The 24,169-nt window shown below is 42.1% G+C and overlaps 1 protein-coding gene across 3 annotated transcripts in view; it reads right to left on the reverse strand.

Annotated features, from left to right (window-relative positions):
* The window catches only part of C5H2orf42 (chromosome 5 C2orf42 homolog), a 40,877-nt gene extending 25,686 nt beyond the window's left edge, over window positions 1–15,191 (reverse strand). For 2 of the 3 annotated variants that reach the window (XM_029603992.1, XM_029603991.1), the window contains exons 1-2: window positions 15,028–15,189; window positions 12,447–13,302 (exon numbers count right to left, since the gene is read on the reverse strand). In XM_029603992.1, the coding sequence (XP_029459852.1) occupies window positions 12,447–13,290 (844 nt within the window). In that variant the 5' untranslated portion in view covers window positions 13,291–13,302; window positions 15,028–15,189. Of the gene's footprint in view, window positions 1–12,446; window positions 13,303–15,027 lie in introns of all 3 variants that reach the window. The other variant, XM_029603993.1, reaches the window with a different exon arrangement.
* Between the last annotated feature and the right edge of the window lie 8,978 nt (window positions 15,192–24,169).

Genomic DNA, 24,169 nt, shown 5'->3' on the forward strand with positions numbered 1-24,169 from the left:
GCAGGGTAAGCTCTGTCCTGATATAGGATACCCTTTCGGTTTTGGTCTGTCTCCATCTGCTGGGCAGGAGGCTCAACCCACGGTCTGGACTGATCCGGGTACGTACAGGGAAATAGAAAAATATGATGAAAAAGAATCAATCATTCCAAAAATGTGTTCCTGCTGCAACAGCTTGTGTCAAAATAATCATATTGGGTCAAAACACTCAATGTGCAAAAATGACAAACTTGCAGTGTGTATCCAATTTTCAAATCTTATTATCGAGATGCCTCCCAATATCTTAAACAGCGCAAGTGCCCCAAAATTTCTCTATTTAAAGATAATAGCTACAATTTATGTTGGCATAAACAACATCAAGCTTCTTGTTTTAATAACTGAATAACAACAATCCCCAACAATGAACCTCTGCTTCACCGAGAACGTGGCTTTTTCAAGGAGACATTTAGTGTCCTTTCAAAGTTACAAATCCAGTTTTCTAATACATTCACAAATGTGTTCATTTAATTAGCTCAGTCCAAAAATTAGGTCCATTGTAAGAGGCAATATTTAGCATATAATTATTGGCAAAAATATGATAAGCGGGGTGGTACAGTTGTCATGGACAGGGACAAATATCTGCTGGAAGTTCAACATTTTTCATAGAAAACTTTCAAAAGATCCCACAAGTGATATCCAGGTAGTAGATAAAGGGTTAGCTTATAAATTAATTCTGATTAAAGAGCATGAGTTTCTGATCGAAAAACCCCTAAGCTGACTAATTTTTATATTTATTTATTTACAATCATTTGATATTCAGCTCCAATTTAAGGACTATCACGTATATTAGTGGGCATATTGGTTAGCAGTGAAAATGTAATAGAATGAAGTCTGGGAGCAGAAAGCTTTGTTCTTCTTAATGTGCTAATTGAGGAAAGGTCTGGTTAAATAACCATGCTTTTGCTTTTTTCCGGAAAGCAAGGTAGCTTGGTTCCAGGCGAAAAGATCGTGGAATCTTGTTCCAGATCTTAGGGGCATAGCAGCTAAAGGCCCTGTCTTGTGCAATTCAGTTTATCAGAAGTCAGGGGTGGGGAAGAAGAAGCAGGGGTATAGAAGGCCAGGAGGCAGGAAAGATAGTCTGGGGCTTGTTTGTTCACACATTTGAAGGCAAAACAGAGCGTTTTGAATTTAATCCTGGTTTCTGTAAAGGATGGACTTAATGGGGTCTGATGATTTGGCCACTGTGTTTTGCATGAGTTGTAGTGGTTGCAGGCAGGCCATTCAGTATAGAGTTACAATAGTTTAATCAACTGATGCTTAGTGCTTGGATGACTGATGCGAGCTTGTGCTGGTCAAGGTAGTTATGTGATATCGAGCCAAACATACATAAATCTCTGACTGATGCTCCGAGTCATCCCATAATATCTGGCACTAATCATTAGGGATGTGAATCGTTTTTTGACGATTTAAAATATCGTCCGATATATTTTAAATCGTCAAAAATCGTTAGAGGCGCGATACAATAGGAATTCCCCCGATTTATCGTCAAAAATCGTAAATCGGGGGAGGGGGGAGGGGAAGGGGGAGGGCGGGAAAACCGGCACACTAAAACAACCCTAAAACCCACCCCGACCCTTTAAAATAAATCCCCCACCCTCCCGAACCCCCCCAAAATGTTTTAAATTACCTGGGGTCCAGTGGGGGGGTCCCGGTGTGATCTTCCACTCTCGGGCCACGGCTGCGTTAATAGAAATGGCACCGGCGCTACCTTTGCCCCGTCATATGCCATACGGCCGGCGCCATTTTGCAATACGGCAGGCGCCATTTTGCAATACGGCAACGAGTGCAAGAGGTCGCTCCCGGACCCCCGCTGGACTTTTGGCAAGTCTTGTGGGGGTCAGGAGGCCCCCCCAAGCTGGCCAAAGGTCCCTGGGGGTCCAGCGGGGGTCCGGGAGCGATCTCCTGCGCTCGTGACGTCGGGGGACAGGAACCAAAATGGCACCGGCGCCATTTCTATTAACGCAGCTGTGGGCCCGAGAGTGGAAGATCACACCGGGACCCCCCACTGGACCCCAGGTAATTTAAAACATTTTGGGGGTTCGGGAGGGTGGGGGATTTATTTTAAAGGGTCGGGGTGGGTTTTAGGGTTGTTTTAGTGTGCCGGTTTTCCCGCCCTCCCCCGATTTACGATTTAAACAAAAAAAAAACGCGACGATCAGATTCCCTCCCCCCCCAGCCAAAATCGATCGTTAAGACGATCGATCACACGATTCACATCTCTACTAATCATTAGCCATGAACTTCTGTCTGAATATGTCGATACATTTTTGCAGCCATTAGTTTCTCAAAGATTTGTGATTCGGCACATTTTATTTCATTATTGGAACTGACAGACTATGATAACTGCAGATATTGTAGCATTATACACCAATGTTCCCCAGAGGAAAGTGGTTGGTATCATTGAATTGTATTTCTAAAGTTCAGCTCTTACAGAACATAGAAGCTAGGAATGCAAATTAGCCACCACTACTCTTGCACAAACTTATCTTAAATTTGATGAGTATCATCAGCAAATCAAAGGAACAGTAATGGGGTTGACAATGGCCCCATCTACAGCTTGTTTATACGTCACTAGTTTTGAGGTTCAATATGCTTACAAGTCACCCTAATTTATGGAAACGTTTTATTGATGTTTTTTTTTATTTAGGATGAAATTCCATTTTTAGACATCCTGGTTTATAAAACCGAAGGTCAATTGCTTACTACCATATTTACGAAGTCAACAGACAGAAACACCCTATTACAGAATTCAAGTTATTACCCACAACATTTGCAGGAGAATATACTGGTGGGACAATTGTTGAGATTGTCACAGCTCTGCACTATAGTAGAGGAATACAAAGCACAAGCTCTTAATATAAAGGACAAATTCTACAAAAGTACCTGTCACGGTGTATAAAACGGGCATATAAATGTGCCTTATATTCCAATCTGGACTTCTTACAAACTAAAAAAAAGACTGCACCATTGAGGTTGATTTGTACCCTTCCATTTACAGAACTCCATCTGGATTAGAAAGATTATAGTAATTGATGGGATACTTTAACTAGCTATGAAATTTTTAAAGAGCGACCAATTTTTGCCCATAAAAGGAGCATGAATCTGAAAAAAATCTGTTAATTTCATCTGTTCTTCCATCTGCCCCCATTCTTAGACGTATGTGCTTCCAAGAGACAATTCAGGTGTAGGTCATAGTCTGTTTCCAACAATTGGTTGCTGAAAAGGTTTATCATCCAGCATTAAAGTTCTGGCATTCAATACCTGAATGATTTGACTGTACAACTTATCAGGTAGTTCATGCTATTTTTTGCCCATGTGAGAAAATATACATTGATCAGAACAAACAGACAATCAAAACTTGAATCACAAAACATAAAAGCTGCATTCAGAATAAAAGTGAGGCACCTTTAGTTGAACAGGAATCAAGATCATCATACAGTAGGAACAGTTAAGGTTTTTCATGGTTCAGCAAATTATTTTAAAGCATGGGGAGGAAATTTCTTTAAATTCACAATGAGAACAATTTTTTTTTTAATTTACAAATGACAATTCCATCAGGCCTTAATCGGGAGACAGAATGGCACATATTTTTCTAATGTGGGTCTAATTTATTATAATTAAGACATATTTAGCTGCTGAGATATGGAGGTCAGACATCAGATTAATAGGCTAGGTTTAAAAGCAGCCTAAATCTCATGGATGTCATTTCTATAAAAAGCAAGAGGTTTGGAATCTGTGAGAGGGTAGCTCTTCTATCTAATAAAGGAGTTTTATGTTATAGATTGATCTTTAGAAGATTTACAATTTATTTGCAGAAAGAAAATGTAACAAACTAAGATTCAAGAAATCACCACTAAGTGACCACAAAACCAATCAGCAAAACAAAAAACAACAAGCTCCCACTAAATTAACAAAACTCACGTAAGAGGCAAAAATGCACTTCATTGTTTGATGAATACTAAAAATATGTAAACGTGGATGGTGAGGGTTTCATACTTGTTTATTATTAGAAATTCCTTTCCAGGTAAACCAGTGTCTCATATATAATCATTCACCGCCCACCAATCACCTGTTTCTTAGATTTGAAAAGTGCAGAGCCTCAAATACCATACATTTTTTCAAAAAATGAATGTTCTTAAGATTCAAGTCAATTAACCTGTGAAATATAATCTATTCTCATTTTAAACATTTCGATTATGTTTCCATAAATTCCCCATAAATGCTCTCATTAATATACTCGTAAAAATAACGTACATAGCTCAAGGGATGTGTTCACACAGCCTGTTATACAGTTGATTCACTCGTATTCCCAACAGGTATTCCTCAAACTGTGTTTCCAACAGATAGTACTCAAAATATCTGCTCCCGATGTGGCCAGGTTTTTCCATCTATATGTCCCCTGATGAAGGACATTCATTTTTTGAAATCTTTATGGTGTTTGAGGCTCTGCACTTCTTTCCAAATCTAAGAAACAGGTGGTTGGTGGGCGGTGAATGATTATATATGAGACACTGGTTTACCTGGATAGGAATTTCTAATGATAAACTAGTATGAAACCCTCATCATCCACTTTTACATATTTTTAGTATTCAAACAATGAAGTGCATTTTTGCCTCTTATGTGAGTTTTTGTTAATTTAGTGGGAGCTTATTATTTGTTTTGTTGGAAGAAACTATGAAGCAGATTTCACTGTAGAGCTGAAACAGCATATGTAACATTGAATTTGCATCTGACAACACGTTTGAGAATTATACAACAACTGAAATTAAGTGATCTTATATCAAGGATCCTTTTGAACTTTAAAAGAAATCCTCTGAGGAAGCCAATGTTATCTTGGTAAAACAAAGGACCTTTCTTGGGATTTATGTAAGGTTTGGTGGATTACAAGTTTCGATCAGATATATTGTTTTTGATTGCATAGCTATAAATTCACAACAATATTTTATAGCAGAGGATATGGGACTTACAGATGGTTAAAAAATATATGCATGAATTAAGATTTTTTCTGAGATATTTTCAGGCTTTTGCCAACAATGATTACACTGGGCAACAATGAAAGTGTTACTGACCTAAAAAGGTCCTACTCTGTAGTATCTTGATGTGCTGAACACGAATATGACCATGAAAAGTTTTTATTGGCTCTCGTTTTGAAGATATTTAATATAGTTCACTTTCTATGTTTAGTCATGTAAATTTATTCAGTAGGACTGTAAATAAGCCCAGAATGATGCAATATTGCATAATACCATCATGCACACATCATCCAGAGTTTTACATCATTTTCTGATGCAATGCAGTTCTACTGCCATGCTGCTGCTGAATAAGCTGACGTCAGCAGTGTACTATATGAAGCCCAGTCAGAAAGGGTGAGCATTTGAAATATTCATGCTGGCTGACTACTGCTGGACACTCCGCAGAGATGCTCCCGAACAGGTGTACAAGAGACAAGCAAAGAAATCTAAGACGTAGTCTATGACTTCATTTTTCAAACGGTATTAACCGTAGGTCTCCTACTATTGGCATACAATTCAAGATGTAATTATATTATTGCATATTACAAAAAAACTAGAGCCAATTTTGCATTTTCACAGTCACATTCGTGTTTAGCACATGGAAATGTATAAGAATTGATTAATTTCATTTCCGTAACATGACTTTTGTGAAAATTTGTTGCCCAGTGTTATGCTAAATGTTGCCTTTTGGAACAGATCTAGTTTTTGACTGAGCTTTTTCACATGTCTTGTGAGTAATAGATGTGGTGGTTTTTTGGGGGTTTTTTTTGCAAAGATGAGTTGTTCACTGACTTTTGCAGCATCCACAATTCAATAGCCCATTGAATTTATACTTTCACTTAACACCACGGCAAGCTCTGGAAACCAAGTGAAGCAATATAACGTACTATTTTGCTACCAGTTTTAAAATTTCTCTTACAAACATTATAATAAATTTAAAAATCTTACTGTGCTCTATCATGGCTAAAAAGAAAATGAGAACACTCACGGAGCTCTAAGTTTAAGTTGAATTGCATCTCCATATTTTACATAGTAAGACTGCTGCTGAAAGACAGTGAGCCTTGTTTTAAGTTTATATACTAGTGTCATATTCAAGAGTGCCAACATGTTTTACAGATCTGGACTTTTGACTATCGTCAGCTATATTTTTCTTATATATTGCCTGATTATTTTGATTGCGGGTCATTTACATTATTGTGTATCCATGAAAACAAAATTATACATAGAACATACAAAATGGCAAATCAAGATGCAAATAGTGGAACATAGAAGCAGTATTAGAAAAAAGAAAGAAGCAGCCCCCACTAGTTGACAATGAATCATTCAGCAGAAGAATTTTGTGTGATCAGGTTGTTGTGCTTGAAGAGAAGGGATATCTCCTAGGTTTTACAGAGATGCAAACAGATATTTTTAACTGGAGAACCCTTCAAACCACAGGACCTGAACTGAGATATTGAATGGCAAGCATTTTTGCCGTTGATCGGAAGATATCATATTGCAGGGGTGCTCAAATTAGTCCCTAGGGATATCCTGAAAACCCAACCGTCTGGTGGGGGCCTCAAGGACCAATTTCAGCACCCCTGCAATATATCATCTTCCAATCAACTGCAAAAATGCTTGCCATTCAATATCTCAATTCAGGTCCTGTGGTTGAAGGGGTCTCCGGTTAAAAATATGTTCGCATCTCTGTAAAACCTAGGAGATTTTATGAGAAATATCTGATTACATATGAGGTAGTGCATGCAAAAAAAAAATCTCATGCATATTCATTAGAGATATCCTGAAAACCTGACTGCCTGGGAGGGGGGGGGGGGGCCCCCCCAAGAAATAGTTTAGGCATTTCTGTCATACTGTATTACAATTTGATGACAAAGGATGAGGTTTTGTGTTTTTGGGACTCGCTGCAATTCTCAAAATGTGAAAAACCTGATTTGGATTTTACAATAAACAGAATCATATTTTTAGATAGGGAATACCATAATTATAAGACACTAATTGTCACTGAGAATGATAAGCATTTCTGCAATCTAATTCCAGTTTATAAAATAGTGCTTTATGATTGGCTGATCTCACATATGTAGGAGGAGCAGGCATGTAAATAACACTAGTATATAAATTAAAAATGACGCTCGGCCTCTTTCAGCAGGGGCCTATCTAAAATGTAGAGATGAAATTCAATAAACTTAGAGCTCCGTGAGTACGGTAGTTTTATTTTAGCCACGATAGAGCACGGTAACATTTTTAAATATGTTTCTAAGAAGAGAAATTTCAAACTGGTAGCAAAATAGTAATGGATATTGTTTCACTTGGTTTCCAGACCTTGCCATGTTGCTGGTTTAAGTGAACACATTTGTGAGTGTATTAGAAAACTGGATTTGAAACTTTGAAAGGACACTAGTTGGGAATGTTAATGAATGGAGAGCTGTTGTAAGTGTTTCATTGTTATGTATATGGTTTATTGACTCAATAAAATATAATACACACAAAAAAAGAAAAGAAAAGTTATTCAGATATGTCCCCTTGAAAAAGCCATATTCTTGGTGAAACTGAGGTTCTTTATTGGGGCTTGTTGTTACTCAGTTCTTAAAATAAAGAGCTTGGTATAGCGGGGTGGTTTACATATGCACATGGTTTCTTTTTCATGATTACTGTTTTGTTACTTGTTCCATGTGCTGAAATTGTAATAAAATTTAATGGAAAAAAAATAAAATAGCTTGATGTTATTTATTTATGCCAGCAGAAATTTGAAATATGATCTTTCAATAGAGAAATTTTGGGACACTTATGCTGTTTAAGATATTGTGAGACATTTCAATAATATGATTTATAAATTGGATATACACTGCAAGTTTAAATCATGTGTGCATACGGTGTTTTTTTGGCACAATATGATTATTTTCAAATAAGCTATCATAGCAGGAACAAATTTTTGGAAATTTTGCCTATTTGTAATAATAATTAGTGTTGGTAAAGACTAGCTAACTACTGGGAGTTAAAGGTTTATCCTTGTTTTATTGTTCCATTAAGAATGAGGCCATTAATGAAATGCAATCAAGGATAAATAAGATCTCTGATTTCAAGGTAATGCAGGCAAGCCAGAGTTTTAAACAAAAGCCTGGATGGCTTTTCAGCTATGTTTAAGAGAACTTTGGGGATAAATCTTTGGGGTATTAGTCAAATTATTCAATTCACTATTGGGAGTATGGATCCTTATTTCTTTCTATTAACATAGCTGTATTAATCCTTCCTAAGGAGGGTAGAGACAGTACAGTATGTGGTTCTTATAGGCCAATTTCTTTGTTGGATCGGAATATAAAGATACTGGCTACGATTTTGGCTACCAGACTAGGAGGTATTGCAACTGATTTAATACATGAAGATCAGGCCTGTTTTGCTGAAATAGGTTTTGGTCGTGTTCATTGAAATTTTACGTTTAGAGTTTTGGAAAAGATGGGTTTAGGGACCAATTTTATTCAGTGGGTATGAAAGATGTATCAAAGTAAATGGTAACTATTCAAAAATGTTTTCAATGGGTAGAGGTACTCAGCAGGGCTGCTCACTGGCCCCCTTTTAACTATGGAATCTTTTGTGGAATGGATTCAGAGTAATCCTAACAGAGGCTTAAAGTATGAGGAATCAGAGTATAAAATACAAGATGAGCATACAGGAAACACTAACTGGAAGGGTTGAATACTGAGGGGCCAGCTGGCACACGAGGAAGAGCTGCAGAAAGGACTCCTACAGCTCTGCAACAAATCCTGTTTTCCCCTAAGGAACGAGGCACCGGGACACAGCAGAAGAGGAGCAAGAGAGACCCACAGAACCTGCCTGAATAGAAGTTGTGTATGTGTGAAGGAGAGCCTGCTGGGATGGGTGAGTCAGTCGTGAATGGGAGCCTGCCTGAGGTGGGAGGGTGGTTGGATGAGAATGAGAGCCTGTCTGGGATGGTGGGTGTGAATGGGAGCCTCCCTGGAAACGATGTATGTCTGAATGGGAGCTTGCCTGGGGGAGGATGGGTGTGTGGGGGGGGGGGGTGTGAATGGCAGTCAGTCTTGGATAGGGGGCGCAAGTGTGTATGAATGGGAGCCAGCCCTGGATAGGGGGTGTGAGTGTGTGTGAATGGGAGCTTGCCTTAGGCGGGGGTGTGAAAACTTTGTGCCACCCCCACTAATCCACGACAACTTCAGAGTGACTGGAAATCAAAAGTTTTTAGGTATAGGAAGAGGGGTATTTTTCCCTTCTTGTTTTAATTATTGGGTGTTTGAAGCATCTGCTATTTTGAAATATTTTATAGCTATTTGGAAATTTTTAAAACTTTTCATATGAGTTCTTAATTACTGGATGTTATTCTATTTGTCATCTGTTTGGCAATATTATTTTTATTAGTATGATTTATGATTGATTTGTATTTCTTGATTTTATTGTTTGAATTAGGAGAATTGATGTTTCTGTTTTTCCATTGCTTAATTATACACTGAGTCTGGCTTGTTGAGATTTCCAGTTCAGTTTCTATTTATATTGTATGGTCTCTTTATTTTGATTTGGCAAGGGTCTAGCTGTGTTCCGCATATGTTAAGCGCGGTGAGATATTCTGCTAGCATGTAGTTTCTATGTAGGAATTTAGAGCAGACTTGTTTGTTCTGCTTTCCTAATAGGAGGTGTTTTAGAGCCTGGTATAATATTTGCCTTTTCATAGATAGGGTTGTTGCTGTTTGAGTGTGTGCAGTTAGTACTGTTTTGGTATGGGAATTTTACTATATTGCTGTCATTCAGTTTATCCAAGACCGTCCAAGGGTCAAACCCACATCTAACATGCGTAACATGTCTAATACTATATGCGTTCCAAGGGTCTTTTTTTTGCAGGGTTTTATGGGTGGCACCATGGTAGTGCATGTTTTTCTGTACAACAAAATGATGCTGGCTACAAGGCCCAGCTGGCACTAATTTTATGTAGAAATAGGTTCAGGAGGTGTATGTCAATTACTTAAAAAGAGATGCTGAGAATGAGTCCAAATCCTTGGCCTTAGCTTATCCTCCTACCTTGAGGGATACATGGGTTGGCCCCTTTCCATTACAGTGGGCAGGGGATGGCTTACGCTATTTGGGGGTTTGTCTCCCCGCAAACCCGGAAACCGTCTACCAAGCTAATGTCCCGGGTCTTCTTCGCCACACTCGTGACCTGTTGGCCACTTGGAGGGGCTTGCCTCTCTCGGTGGCGGGCCGCGTCGCGTTATTCAAGATGACCTTGCTTCCAAGGTGGCTTTATCGCCTGCAAAACGTGTTGTTATTTTTGAATCGCAGAGATCTGGCTACAGTGGAGAGTGCCCTGCGACGGTTCCTGTGGCGGGGTGGGAAATCAAGGCTCCCGTTAAAGTGGCTTCAGAACACGTGGGCAGGGGGCGGTTTGGGGGTCCCCGACCTAGCCAAGTATAATCTTGCCTGTAACATGCGGATACTCCGCAATTGGTTAATAGAGACCTCTGATTATACTCCCTTGCTGGTGGACAGGGCCCTATTACACCCGTTGGCACCCTCATATGTGCTGCAGGCCAAAGCTTGTCACCTTCCTTCTTTTTTAACCACATCCGCTCTTATTCGACCCCTGCGGCGCACTTGGCGCTGTCTGACGAAACTTTTACATATCCCTGAGGTCAGTGTTTATTTTCTCCCCCTTCAAGGTAATACTGAGTTTCCAGCGGGCTCTCAATCTATTATGTTTCGTAAATGGGAGGCCAAGGGTATAACCAGACTGGGTCATTTATGGACCCAAGAGGGGTTGTTTATGCAGTTTACGGACTTACAAACTATTTATCAGTTGGGGCCTTCACATACCTTCCCCTACTTGCAGGTGCGACATTATGTAAGGACCTTACCCACTGATGCGCAAGCAATGGCATCGTACATAGCGCTGGATAATATTTTACACTTTGAGAAGCCGCATACCCCTTCCCTTTCTAGTTACTATAAGGCCCTACACCGACATTCTCAGGTAGATGTCTACTCCCTCATGGTTGCTCGCTGGAATGGGGATGGAGTCTTTTGTATCACCACCTTTATCTTGCGCAGGTGTTTTCGGCAATTGTCTAAGATCTCTCCTAATATGTACTATCGGGAAATGCAGTTCAGATTTTTGTGTTGGGCTTATGTGTCCCCTCAAAGGGCTTATCAACTGACCATTGCACCCACGTCGCTGTGCCCGCGATGTTTAGCGGAGGAGGGCTCTATGTCTCACGTTTTTTGGACATGTCCCTCGATACACAGGTTTTGGCGTCGGATTGTAGATTACATGGCAGATCTGCTGGATGTTGCATTGCCCTTCTCACCTATGTGGGTGTTATTTGGCTGCATTTCCCCACTCCGAGTTCGAGATCTGGGTTCGCGCATGCTTTTGCAAAAGGCTAGCATTGTAGGGAAAAAGACGATATTGCAGGTTTGGCGTTCGGCAGACGCCCCATCCTTTGGAGCGTGGAGGAACCATCTCCATGCTATGATGACTATGGAGAGTATGGTGGCGCGGGGTTCCCCACGTAGACAACGCATTTTTTCTAGTACCTGGAATTGTTATCTCCAGCAGCTTACTCCCCAAGCACGAAGTCTGGTCCTGAATGATTGACTGGGGTCGGGTTAACCTGACTAGTTACTCTGATGATCAAGTCAACAATGTACAATGGTCGCTGTCTGTTCTGTAAATGTATAAGGTCTACGGGGGGGGGGGGGGGGGGGGGGAGGGGGGGAAAAGCCTTGTTGGTTGTTAGACATGTTTCCTTCAGAGAGGGATCTGAACACACCCGTCTCTGTGTTGTTTTAAGTTTGTGATAAAACTCAATAAAAATTGTTAAACACAAAAAAGAGATGCTGAAAGGAACGCCTTCATGCACATTCTAGCAAAAAAACATTGTTTTTCCTTTGCCTATAACCAGACGGTTGGTAGCTAGCAGAATCACCAGTGTTTCAATTATTTTCTCCCTGCAGTTTTTACCTAGCAAAATCCTCACCACTGGGTTTTCACTAATGAGGCTTGAGAAACAGTAGTACCAACTTCCTTTGATTAATTTTTTAAGTATTATGGGATATTACATTAAGGTTTATTTTTCAATCATTATCTAATGGTTGGAGAAAACTAAAGACTACAGCAACATAACTGAGCCCATATGCCAACATTCATATAACATATACAACTGTTCTGGGCCATGGTACGCAGACATGGTAAAATACGGCTTTCTATAATTGTCAATGATGAGGCTACCACCCAGTAGCAGTAACAAATAACAAAACTAATTTTGCTATTTCCGCTGAAATGATTTGGACAGTCCCTTTCCAGTACTGCCCATACTATAGGAAGAAAGAATTCATCCACTTTTTATTCAGGGTAGTGTGCCAAATGCTGAAGCCACCTACCGCCTGAATCACCACTGAGGAACTCGGCAAACTCTCGGGATAGCATTTCATCGCTGCCGAAGGCACCGACACAGGCATGGAAATGAACGCAGTTCTGGCCTGGCTCTTCCTTTAGAGGTTTGGTCTTACTCATTTTCATGGATTTTTTCATTTTCAGACTACCATGGCAGGAGCAAAAAAATCTAGGCTCCAGCACCCCCAATGAGTTCAGCTTCTGCACAAAGGATACATGCAGGTAACCCAGGCTGTGCTTTGGGCTTGCTTTGCACTTGACCACCAGTATGCTTCTAGTGACCCTCTGGACTAGTGGCCCTGTGGGCTCAGTGGCCAGCTGCCATATGACCTGCTTCATATCAGGGGAGATCTGCATGGAATTTAAAACTGAGCTCTTCAGAGTCAGTGGCTTGGCTTCAGTACAACAGTTCTCTGCCAGCCTGATGTGCTGACATCGGTGATCAGTCACATCCTTGGCTGCTGCTTTCGAGCAGGAAGGGAGGAAGCAGCGGCCAGAGTTGAGCTGGGTGAGAACAGTCCCATACACAGTCTGAAGTGAGGTTTCCGACACTCCGAGCTCCACAAAGCACCTGTAATCTGGCCCCCGATCCCTCTGCCGGACTGAGAAGATCTGCTGGCTGGATCCCGTGATGATTTTGACAGCATCCACACCGGGCTGCTTGCGAGCTCCACAGCGAAAGATGTTTCCACAGCTCTTGTTTTTACAGCTTAGTCCTCGAGTACCATTGTATGTGCCACACCGAGGACACTTTCTGATTCCTCGCAAGGTAGGTTTCCCCAGATCAGACAGAAATTCTGGAACACTGGCCCTTGTTGAATTCATTTCCATGTTTTCACAGACCTTAGAAGGAGGACATTTAAGAAACAATTAAAGTTTGCTGAAATGGATTTACTGTTTCAAATCTGAGAGTCCTGCATTGCATTTTCTAGTTTTGCTTCTAGATCGCTTTATTTATTTATTTTTAATAAAAACATGTAATCAGTGACAGAGATCAAGTAGGGCTTGTGGTATTGTACCAGGTATAGAAAATGGGCTGGATGATAGGCCTTTACCTTCAATAATAAATCTGTTTCTTAAAAAAGGCTACACAAATATTTTAGCTGAGGCCATGGAGCTGTTTAGGATTCCTCAGCTCGATTTTATTTTTTTTTATATTTGATTCCTAAGCTTCTGAAAGGAACATGATAAATAATGACAGAAAAAAAAACTGACCAAACCAGAGTGCTCAGTTATGATTCTTCCTCTGATACGAGTACACAAATTTCCATATACAACCCAATTCCAATATTCTCCTCCCTCCCCCAAACTCCAATCTTATCTTTTGCTGTACTGGTTTCCACCACTTCCACTTGTAAGCCATTTTGAACTTTGTCATCTTCCTCTAGGATGCTTACAGCACTAAATCCAATATCCAGGTCCTCTTCTATGTCTTATTACCAAGTTTTGGAATAATCCACACATACAGCTACCAAAACTAGTGAAGCATTGTCCACAATGAGAAAAGAGGTTTATTAAGCCACAAAGAAGGCAAAACTCATACTGTAACCCTGGTAAAATGGAACTCAAGAAACTTCCAGGAACACAGGCATGCAGATTTTCATTTTACTAAATGTCTCCCTAACAGGACCGTCAACTTCCGCCTGGCTATAAGGAATACGCAAGTATGTATTTTAGAATTTAAAATGTTAAAACAGAAATTGAAAACCTAGGATTGAGTTGTCTCTCTCCACCCTGGATCCTTTTTGGTGAATACCAGGCCAGTTTTATGCCTTCCAAAGGCTTTCAGAGAACTGGGGATTTACAGAAATTTTGGAGCTGATCAACAGGAACTAATGTCATGAGACACCCCCACAGGTTCGAGATATGTACATATTGCTGACCACATTTCAGCCTCAAAAAAAAAAATTACTTATTGTGTATTTTGGACACCATTTTCCTTTGGTAGCTCAAAGAGAGAGTTACGTTCACCTACAGTAGGCACCCATATAGCATGAACTAACAGATTCTCCTCATGTATGTGTTATTTTCTTCTATCCCTCTTCAACCACGGCCAAAGCTCTGAGCCACACCTCCCAACATTAACGGCTAAGGAGAATCAGCCTTTGAGGACATGCTGTATATGTATATATGTCTATTTCAGCATGGTTAGAGTAGGGGGAAAGGGTTATTTGTGGTGTTTTTTTAAGAAGGGCTGGTCTGAGTCTTGCCCATGCAGCTCAAACCCTTCCCTCCCTGCACCATGCAGGGAACTGGGGGAAGAAGTCCTACCACCCAACAAGGTCTAGCAAAGACGTGCAATTTCAATACAGGAATATGTTAAACACGCAAAAGAATTCGTGAGTAGCAAACAAGAGCTTGCCTGAGATGAAACAACCCTAACCACAACACTCCACTACAGATGTGGAAAAGACACCTGAGAACAAGAGGCGCCTCTTTGACGTCACTTCCGGTCCCAGGCTTTGCGGGAAGAAGAGAAGGAGGTACGTGCGAACATTCCATTCCCGTCAGCCCTTCTCACCCAGACTCGCCTATTCGTTGCTGCCTCCCTCTTTCTCCCGTGATTACCTGTCGGGAAGAACCACCGACTACAGGAATCAAACAGGTCTTGCTCGCAGATCCGCCGCCATAACTCCTTACAAAGTGCGCGCGGGGAGCGGCCTCTCTAGCGGCGTTGCTGATTGCTCTGCGCTAGTCACGTGCGCGCCAGGTGTCATCACCCCGCGTAAGGGACTGGTGGGAAGCGTAGTTTCTTTAGTAACTGTTAGCAGACCCAGTGTCCATAATCTGTTGTATCATTATTTACTTTGGAGTTTTTTAATAGCACAAACTACGCACACACAGTCTATTTCATGGATTTATTTAAAAAAGTTAGTTTCATGTTATCACAGGATTTGTTTTACTTTAAACTCATAAAAACATTATAGGATGGATACATAATTTAATCGTCTATTGCCGCTGTCCTTAGTCTACAGGTGCTGTTAGCTCAATTGTGAAATGGCATTTGTATGCAAATAATAATGAACTGAAAGGTCTCGTGGGTAATTTCATTTATTCTTCCATCAGAATCTTTTGGGGGCTTATGGAGCTCGAGGGCAAAATATTTTTGTTTATTCTCAAACTAAGAGGACATCTTAAAGTAAGACAATGATAGTCTGCATTTGGAAAGACTTTGCTTTTCTGTAAACTGGATATGCAGTAAAGGCATGAAAACAATTTTGAATAGAAATAGTTATCAACTATCAAAATGTATGGTAATAAATTATGGCAGATAAAGACCAAGTTTCCCCAGTGCAAATTCTTCATACAGAAACCCCCTCCACAATATCTTCCACCAGCCGCTCAAATCGAGTCCCCTCTCCCCAACTCTGCCCCAAGCAGGTCTGAAAGCTACTAAGAATATGCACTTACATTTATATATATATATATAATTATTTTATATTATTGTTTTACAGTTATGGTTTATTTAATTTTATTTGAAACAACCCAAAAAACAAAAGAAAAAAAAAGAATCACATAGTCCAAAGCCCCTATGAAACATTCCAGGCCAACCAAATTAAAAAAATTCATACTCCCCCTCCCCCGGCCTGCTTCCTACCCACCCAGAAGTATCTTGCCCCATTTAGGGTGGGGGTGAGTCCCAGCTGCTCCTGCCCAACCATGTCCCTATCTCTAAATGGTGCTGGCTAGCTCTAAGGCTGGTGCCATTTTGTTGACAAGAGGTATGACAAAATGGCACCTAATTCAGGGCTGGCCGGCCAGTACCATTTTGAAATAGGAATCCAGTGAGGCAGGAGCAATTGCCCTGCCTTCATTTGAACTTGAGCAAACCACACAAACAGAGTAAGCAAACTCTGGGGGAAGGTGATGGCAAGCCTGTGAGGGGCTTGAAATGTTTTCAATGCTAGAGTTTTTAGGTAGTAGGGGCCTGGGTCAGGGCTGGTGGCTGCTAATAGTGATAAAAAATGATACAAAACAGGAAATTCATTAACATTTCTTGATTTCATTTCAAATTAAAACATACCTTCACATTCACTGCACTACTGTCCTCTACCACTTCCACTACTTCACCATTTTAGGCTTTGTTGCCCCGCTTTGATTGGTTTTTGAGTTGAAAAGTCCCATGGCTGAGCAATATATTAGATTTATGTCAAATTCTATTTTTACATGTACAGCTCAAGCCAATGTCAATCCAGATTCAGTTTACACCTCTTTTCTCTGGAGGGAATAAACTTATACTTTATCCTAGTAGCAGCAAGCCATGTCTGTTGCTCCAACTGGATTTCATATTGCTCACATCGTTTTCACATTCTAATATTGTATCAGTCTAACTTTGTAGCCTAACTGCTTATTGCTTCTTTATTGGTTTTAACCAAAGATGGATATTGCATTGGAAGTTCCTTAGCATTCGGGTAGCTCAATTCCAACGAGTGGATTATGCACATCTGCCAGCAGATGGAAACGGAGCAAAATCTGACTTCACGGCCTGTGAGTAAAAAAAAAAAAAAAAAATAGAAGAAAAGAAGAAAGAAGTTGGAAAGGAAATATCAAAAAGACAAGCTATGTGTGGTCCCTCCCTCAGTAGGATGCCTCAGTCCAGTAGCCTTGAGTGGCATGGACCAAAAATTTGATTATTGGTTGCAGGCCAAGAGAAGCTCGGTGGTGAAGGCTTTAGCCCTCTACCCCCACAGCTGGGACCCCTTCCTGCTCTCAGCCAGGGAGGGCTGAGCCTAGGTAAACATTTTTCTTTCTTTCTTTCCTTTTTTTTTTGAAGAAAAAGAGAAGAACGTAAGTAGAACATGGTCTGTTACCTCGGCATTCGCTGTACCACTCATGTCTCTGCAGAATTCCGTGAGATGAGGAGGAAGTGCAGGCACAGTGGGTTGAGCAGACATTTGGCTAGGCTCTGCTTGCAGGCTTCTCCCTTTTTGGATGTGTGGTAGGCCGAGAGGTGTTTTCGCGCATTATGTGCTGTGGACCGTCAGTGCGTGCTAGTTTGTGCGTTCATTCTCACCTGTGCGTCCAATTTGGATGTTCTTCCTTCTGGATGTACATTTTGTGTGCCCTGCTTAGGCATCTTTCTTGGTATTGGTACTGCGTGCACAGTTTGGGCACCTAGTTGGATGTGCATGGAGATGAGTTGCCGGGTTTGATCTCTCAGACCCGGAAGACCCTTAGAGTGGCTGGGCATGACTCCTTGGGAATGCAGAAGAAGGCAAGGCTTCTTGTTTCTTTCCCCTCCTGCATTCAATCTGGGAGTTGATTGATCTGGAATGGAGTATGCCAGAGCCATAACGTGCCTATGGTCAATATGTGTTATGTGTGCCGGCCACGGCAGACCCATGGCTAGGCCCCCCTCACCTCTTTCAAAGTAATACAGAGCCTGGTCCCTTGTCTCTGGCAGTTGTGGGCTGCCGGCTCCATCCTCAGGCCACCCCTGGTGCCTTTGGCTCTGCTACTGCTCCTGGCGCTCCGTGCCAGGCCTCTCCACGTGGCTCGCAGAGAGACGCCATTCCAACCAGCTCCATGCCCCTCCCTAGGTGCTCGTGTGCGCACAACCAGACCTTAAGTAGGGCCCGCGGCGGGAACCTAGCCGCAGGCCCCGGATGATGATGTCAGCGGAGCTCCGGTATATAAGGCCAGGCCCCGCTACCTCAGATTGCCTTTGCAACAGGTCCCCTTGCTTGTCAAGTGCTCATTGCTTCTGCTGTTCCTGGTTCCTGATCCTGAGTATCCTTGTTCCTGTTTCCTCATTTCTGCGTTCCTGTTCCTTCGTCTCCCCTTCGGACTGCTGACCTAGTTTGACCTCTGCATTGCCTGACTACTCCGTTGCCTCTCTCCAGCCCCGGACCTCTGCATTGCCTGACTACTCAGTTGCCTCTCTCCAGTCCTGGACTTCTGCTTCGTCTGACCATCCACTTTCTTCTCTCCTCATCCAGACCTCAGCCTTGCTTGCCACCGCCTCCAGATTGCCGCCAGCCCTGAACCCAGCTTGGTCAATGATGCCTCTTCAGCCCTTGTCCTGGACATGGCTTGTTCAGGCTTCGGCCTGCTCTAGCTCAGGCGCCCCCTGTCTGACTGTGTTCCTATTGGTGCCTGGGTCTCTGCCTCGTCCAGTACAGACCGATACCCTCACCTGTTGCTGCCTCTGGGCTGACCTCGATCCATCCATCGATGACCACCGATTGAGGCCACCTAAGTCCAGCCAGCCACAGCACCCAAAGGCTCAACCCACAGGGAACGAGGGCTGGTATTGGTGAAGAGCCAGCCGGCCTCTGTCCATCAGCCCTCTCTGCCTGCCGACGGTGGAGACCCGTAGGATCTCTCCTACAGGTAGCGTCAACCCCACCTTGGCCCAAGGGTCCACCTCCAGCGCAACAATATGGCCATAAGCACTGCTATCAAAAGGCGCCATAGTGCCGCCGTCATGTGGGGCCTCAGTAAGTGGAAAAGCAGCGCGGCCCACTGGCCACGCTGATGATTCTGGCGGAGCCGTTTTGCTTTTCCATTCATAGGCATCAGAACGGGGGGCTGCCAACAACAGGAGAAGCCTCATTGGTGGCAGTGGGACAGCGCATGATTTCATGAAAGTTACCACGATCCCCTCACTCACCCTCCCTGCTCCTGAAGAATGGAAGAATTGGATCTTGCAGCATGGGCTGCTTCTTCCTCCTTGACTGTCGGCACCTGATGACATCATTCAGGACTCGTCGGCTGGGAAGAAGGAAGCAGCCTGCACAGCAATGCCCAATCCTTCTATTCTTCAGGAGCAGGGAGAGTGAATGAGGGGATTGCACTAGCACCGTGGGGGTGAGCAACGTTAAGGAAATCATGCACTGGCCACTTGCGGTGAGTGAGGGGATTGTGGGTGAGAAGGTCTGGGAGAGGTGACAAGACTTCTGGGCAGTAGGGGGGCTGGGAGGGGAAAAAGGCTGGGGAGCAAGACTGCTGTGAAGTGGAGGTCTAGGACAGGAGAGGGGGTCTGTGTAGTAAGACTTCAGGGGAATGGGCTTTCTGGGATGGGAGAGGAGTCTGGAGAGCAAGACTGCTGGGGAGTGGAGGATCTGGAAGGGGAGAGGGAGCTGGGGAGTGGGGTGTCAGAGAAGAGAGGGGAGCAAAACTACTGGGGCGTTAGGGGTCTTAAAGGGGAGAGGGGTTGGGACCAAGAGTGCTAGGAAGTGGAGGGAAGGGGAGTAAGACTGGGTGGGAGAGAGAGAGCGAGAGCATGCATGCATGTATGTGTGTAGGAAAGAGAGAAAGAGCTTGTGTATGAGAGAGAGAAAGCATATGTGTGGGAGACTGACCCCACTTCCTCTCTGCCTGCTAATCCATGGCAATTTTAGGGCTTCTAGAAATCAAAAGTTCTAGATATGGATAACAGGGGATTTTAAAAAAATCCTTATTAGTTTTAATGGGTATTATTTGATGGGCTTTTTGAAATATTTTATTGATGTTTGGAAAATTTGTATGTGAGTTTTTAATTTTTGAATGTTATTCTATTCATTAGTTTCAAATTATTCTTTTTATTTGGTATGTTTTATTAATTTTATTGTTTTATGAGGAATGGTAATGCTTCTGGTTTTCCATTGTTGCAGTGCATACAGAATTTGGCTTGTAGTTTCCTGTTCAGTTTTTGTCTATACATTTCTATTTATAATGTATGGTCTCTTTATTCTGTATTTGAAGGCCTATCTGTGTTTTGCATGAGTGACTGAAGTAAGGTATTCCAATAGTATGTAGTTTTTATATAGGGATCTATAGCAGCTTGGCTTGTTCTGTTTTCCTACTAGGGGGTGTATTGGTTTTTTTAGGCCTGGTGTAACATTTGCAGTGTTAAAAACTTTCATAAGTAGAGTTATTGCTGTTAGAGTGCTGGCAGTTAGTGTTTTGATTATAAAAAGTTTATTTCATTGTAATTCTGTTTTCTTGTGGCTGAGTGTCATGCCCATGCCTAAGATGCATTACAGTAGGCCTAATACCATATGAGTTCCAAGTGCCTCTTGCTTTTCTGCAGTTTTCTGTAATGCATGTAAATATAATCATACATATTGTAGTGATATTTTTACCTCAGAAGACTGTGCTTTGAACATCCTTTTTCATGTAAAATTATATTATAAATGCATAAATTGTAATTGTGTATGATGGGGTGGAGGGCACCTCATACCCTTGCACTGGCCATGGGCATTGCTGTACAAACATTAACAAAGTCTCCCAACTCAGGTTGTCATGTGTTGTGTAATGGATGAGGGCACAGTTTTTCACTTGGCCATAGGTGCCACATTACCTGGCTGTGGCCAGAGGCATCTTTTCTTTTTTTTACTTATTTATTTATTGAATTTTTCAAAATTTTTACAGAACAATAGTTCAGATAACGACAGTATAAATATCAGTATTAATCGATTCTTACAAACTCAAAGAAATAGAACAATAAATCAAAAGATAAACAAATGCTACCCCATTTATACATCATATCTTTATAAAAAACTGGGGGACAAGATGTATTATGGGCAGAAAAATAAGAAATTATCAAATAACATTGCTTTAGGAATTGACCAGTGAATTTCCCCTTAACTACCAACCCCCTTCACAGGCTAGTTGGAGTGAGAGTCAAGATACACACAGAGTTGCTCAGGTTCTCTAAATATATATCGAGAATTTTGATATATGATAATACAATAACAAGGAAATCTAAGTATAAATTTAGCTCCTCTCATCTGAACTTCTTCCCGCATTGTTAAAAATGTTTTCCTCTTTGAGATAATTTTGTAATATCAGGAAATATCTTTATTGCATATCCATAGAACTTTTGGGATTGGTTTCGAAAGAAAGTTCTCAAAACTAAATCTCTGCCCTGAGCAGAAGTAAACTGTATAAACAGCGTTGCTCTTTCCTCAACCACCAACTCATGTGATTTCTCCAAAATAGATGTTAAATCAAATGAATGATTTTCTTTTTCCTCTTGACTTAAGTTTTCCACCCGTTGGGCTGAGGGCAAGTAATGAATTTTTTCAATTGCTGGAATATCTCGCTCAAGTTTTTTTTAAATGTTAAGCAAGTAACTTCGGAAAAGTTCACGATGTGCTAATAGCATCATCTTTGGAAAATTTAATATTCTTAAATTATTCCTTCTCAAATGATTTTCCAAATTTTCCATTTTCACTATCTGGATATTTTCTGACAATCAGATTTACTTGAACTTTTTGTATTTCATCCATCTTCTTTCCTAAACCATCCATTTCCGTTTCAATTTTTTTTTTTTTTTTAATTTTGTTCTCCATATTTTGATTTTTCATGATACTTTCTTTAACCATAGAAGTCAGGGTAACTATCGATCTCTCCAGAGATGAGATAGCTTTTAATATCTCTTCTAAAGTCACTTTAGAGGAATTACATTTTTGAACTTCACATACCACATGAATATCTGACTCGTGAACTCCCTCCTCTGAAGGTTTTTCTCCTTCTCGAGCTCCCTCCTGTGCTTCTCTGGCGAAGCTCCTGGAGCCCTCTAGACCTGGGCTCACCGAGGGTTGTATTCCATTTACACTCCCTCTCTGGGCATTCGCCATTTCCAAAGCAGTTTTTCTTTCCAGGAGAGTAGTTGCAAGCAGCTTGGGCTCCAATCTCCTGAGCGGTGGATCCAGAGTGGTTGGTGCGTCTGGGCTTAGTGATGACTCCACGGCCAGAGGGCTCAGTGTCTGCTCTACGCCGACTCCCCCATCGGCCCCTCCCTCAGGCGATTGCTGCACTGGTCCGGGGAACACGTCTTCGATCCGGAGCTGTCTCGAGGCAATAGTTGGAGTAGAGGTAATCTCTCTAATCTTTGCTTTTCGTTTAGTATGTGGCACAGTGATTTGCAAAGATAATGTTCCAAGAAAATTCAAGCAAATAGGAAACAAATTTAGACCGGCCCGGAGCTCAGCATTTAACCGTTCATTCCTCGGCAGCCATCTTGCCCTCCAGAGGCATCTTTTCAAGGAGAACGCATCTTGGCGGGTTATACCTCTTGGATCTGCAGAACAGAGAACAGTTGTGTTTCCCTAGGGTGGATGCCTTGGTGTGTTCTGTCACAAAATGTACCACCATCCCGGTAGAGGGAGGTGCGGCACTGAAGGATGCTCAGGATAGCAAGATTGAGGCTATCCTAAAGCAAAGCCTTTTGAGGCAGTGACAATGAACTTGCAAATTGCTTCTGGTTGCACCTTAGTAGATCGGTCTATCCAGCGTCTTTGTCAAGAATCTGGTGGTGCCAGGTCCAATCTTGGACCTATGGTAAAACCTGAGGCCACCTTCTTAACTGATGCGGGCTATGACTTGGTTCGCACAGCCACTGGAGGAGCAGCTTTGGTTATTTGGCCAGGCGGCAGCTGTGGCTGTGCAGCTGGTCGACAGATACTGTTTCAAAGTCCAATCTTACCAAGCTACCCTTCACAGGCTTGCCTTCGTTTGGCAGAGAATTTAAAAAAAAATCGGCAAGTAAATGGAGAGAAACCCAGGTCCCTCGATTTCTAGAGCATAAGAAACCCATTGCCCGGTCTCTTCAGGTAAGTGGCTGCTCTCAAGACTACCAGCATTTTTCAGCCTTCTAGGGGAGGTTCTTCCCAGAGGTCCAATGTCTTCCACAGGTTTCAGTCCTTTCGCCCCCTAGGACCTCGGTTGTTGAAGCGGGGTTTTTCGCCAGCAGTAATTTCCACTCTTCTTCGGGCCCAGAAAATTTCTACTTCTGTAGCCTATGTTAGAGTTTGGAGGGTCTTTGAGGCCTGGTGTTCTGAGCGAGGTACTCAACCGCTCGAGATGGATATTCCTATGATTTTAGAATTGTTACAGGACGGCTTGCTTAAGGGTTTGGCCCTTAACACCATGAAGGTTCAAGTTGCAGCCCTGACTTGTTTCAGGGGGCGAGAGAATGATCTTTGTTTTCCCATCCAGACGTGTCCCGGTACTTGCAGGGAGTTAAGCAGCTTTGCCCCCTGTTGCGGCTTCCGGTGCCTCTGTGGGACCTTAACTTGGTCCTCAAGTTTTTGGCAGGTCCGACTTTTCGATCGCTGCTTACTCTTTCCTTGCAGCAGCAGCAGCTTACCTTGAAGACAGTTTTTCTGGTAGCAATCTGTTCAGCATGTCGGATCTTTGAGCTGCAGGCTCTTTCCTGCCGTGAGCCTTTTCTCCAAATGACTCCAGGTGCGGTTCAACTTCAGACTGTGCCCCTCCTTTTTTGCCCAAAGTGGTTTTGGAGTTTCTTTTGAAAGTACTGTGGAACTTGGGGATGACTAAAGCTATTTGGAAATCTGATCACCTGGTTGTGCACTATGGTGGAGGTAAAAAGGACAGCAGCGACCCGGGCAACGATTGCGTGCTGGGCTAAGGAAGTCATAACGGCAGCCTATGTGGCTGCTGAGCTAGCCTTACTGAAACAGATTATTTTTTTTTTTAATTCTTTATTTATAACTTTTCTAATACATTCAGTATTTTAAAGCATTTAGGAAACATGTTAATCCACATTAGAAACAACTTTTACAAAGCAAAAAAATATTTACTATTCAGCAATCATCTAATGGGTTAACCAAATCTCAATACATTATGAACATTGGGGGACAGAAATTAAAAGGAGTATTTTAGGAAATGTAACAAAAATCAAGCTTATCCTGCTTACAAAGCTGTTTCTTCCCTACTATCCTGAGTCCCTATGGCGCTTCTTGTTCTGGAAAGGAATCTA

This window comes from Rhinatrema bivittatum, chromosome 5 (assembly GCF_901001135.1).
Source record: "Rhinatrema bivittatum chromosome 5, aRhiBiv1.1, whole genome shotgun sequence".
Taxonomy (NCBI): domain Eukaryota; kingdom Metazoa; phylum Chordata; class Amphibia; order Gymnophiona; family Rhinatrematidae; genus Rhinatrema; species Rhinatrema bivittatum.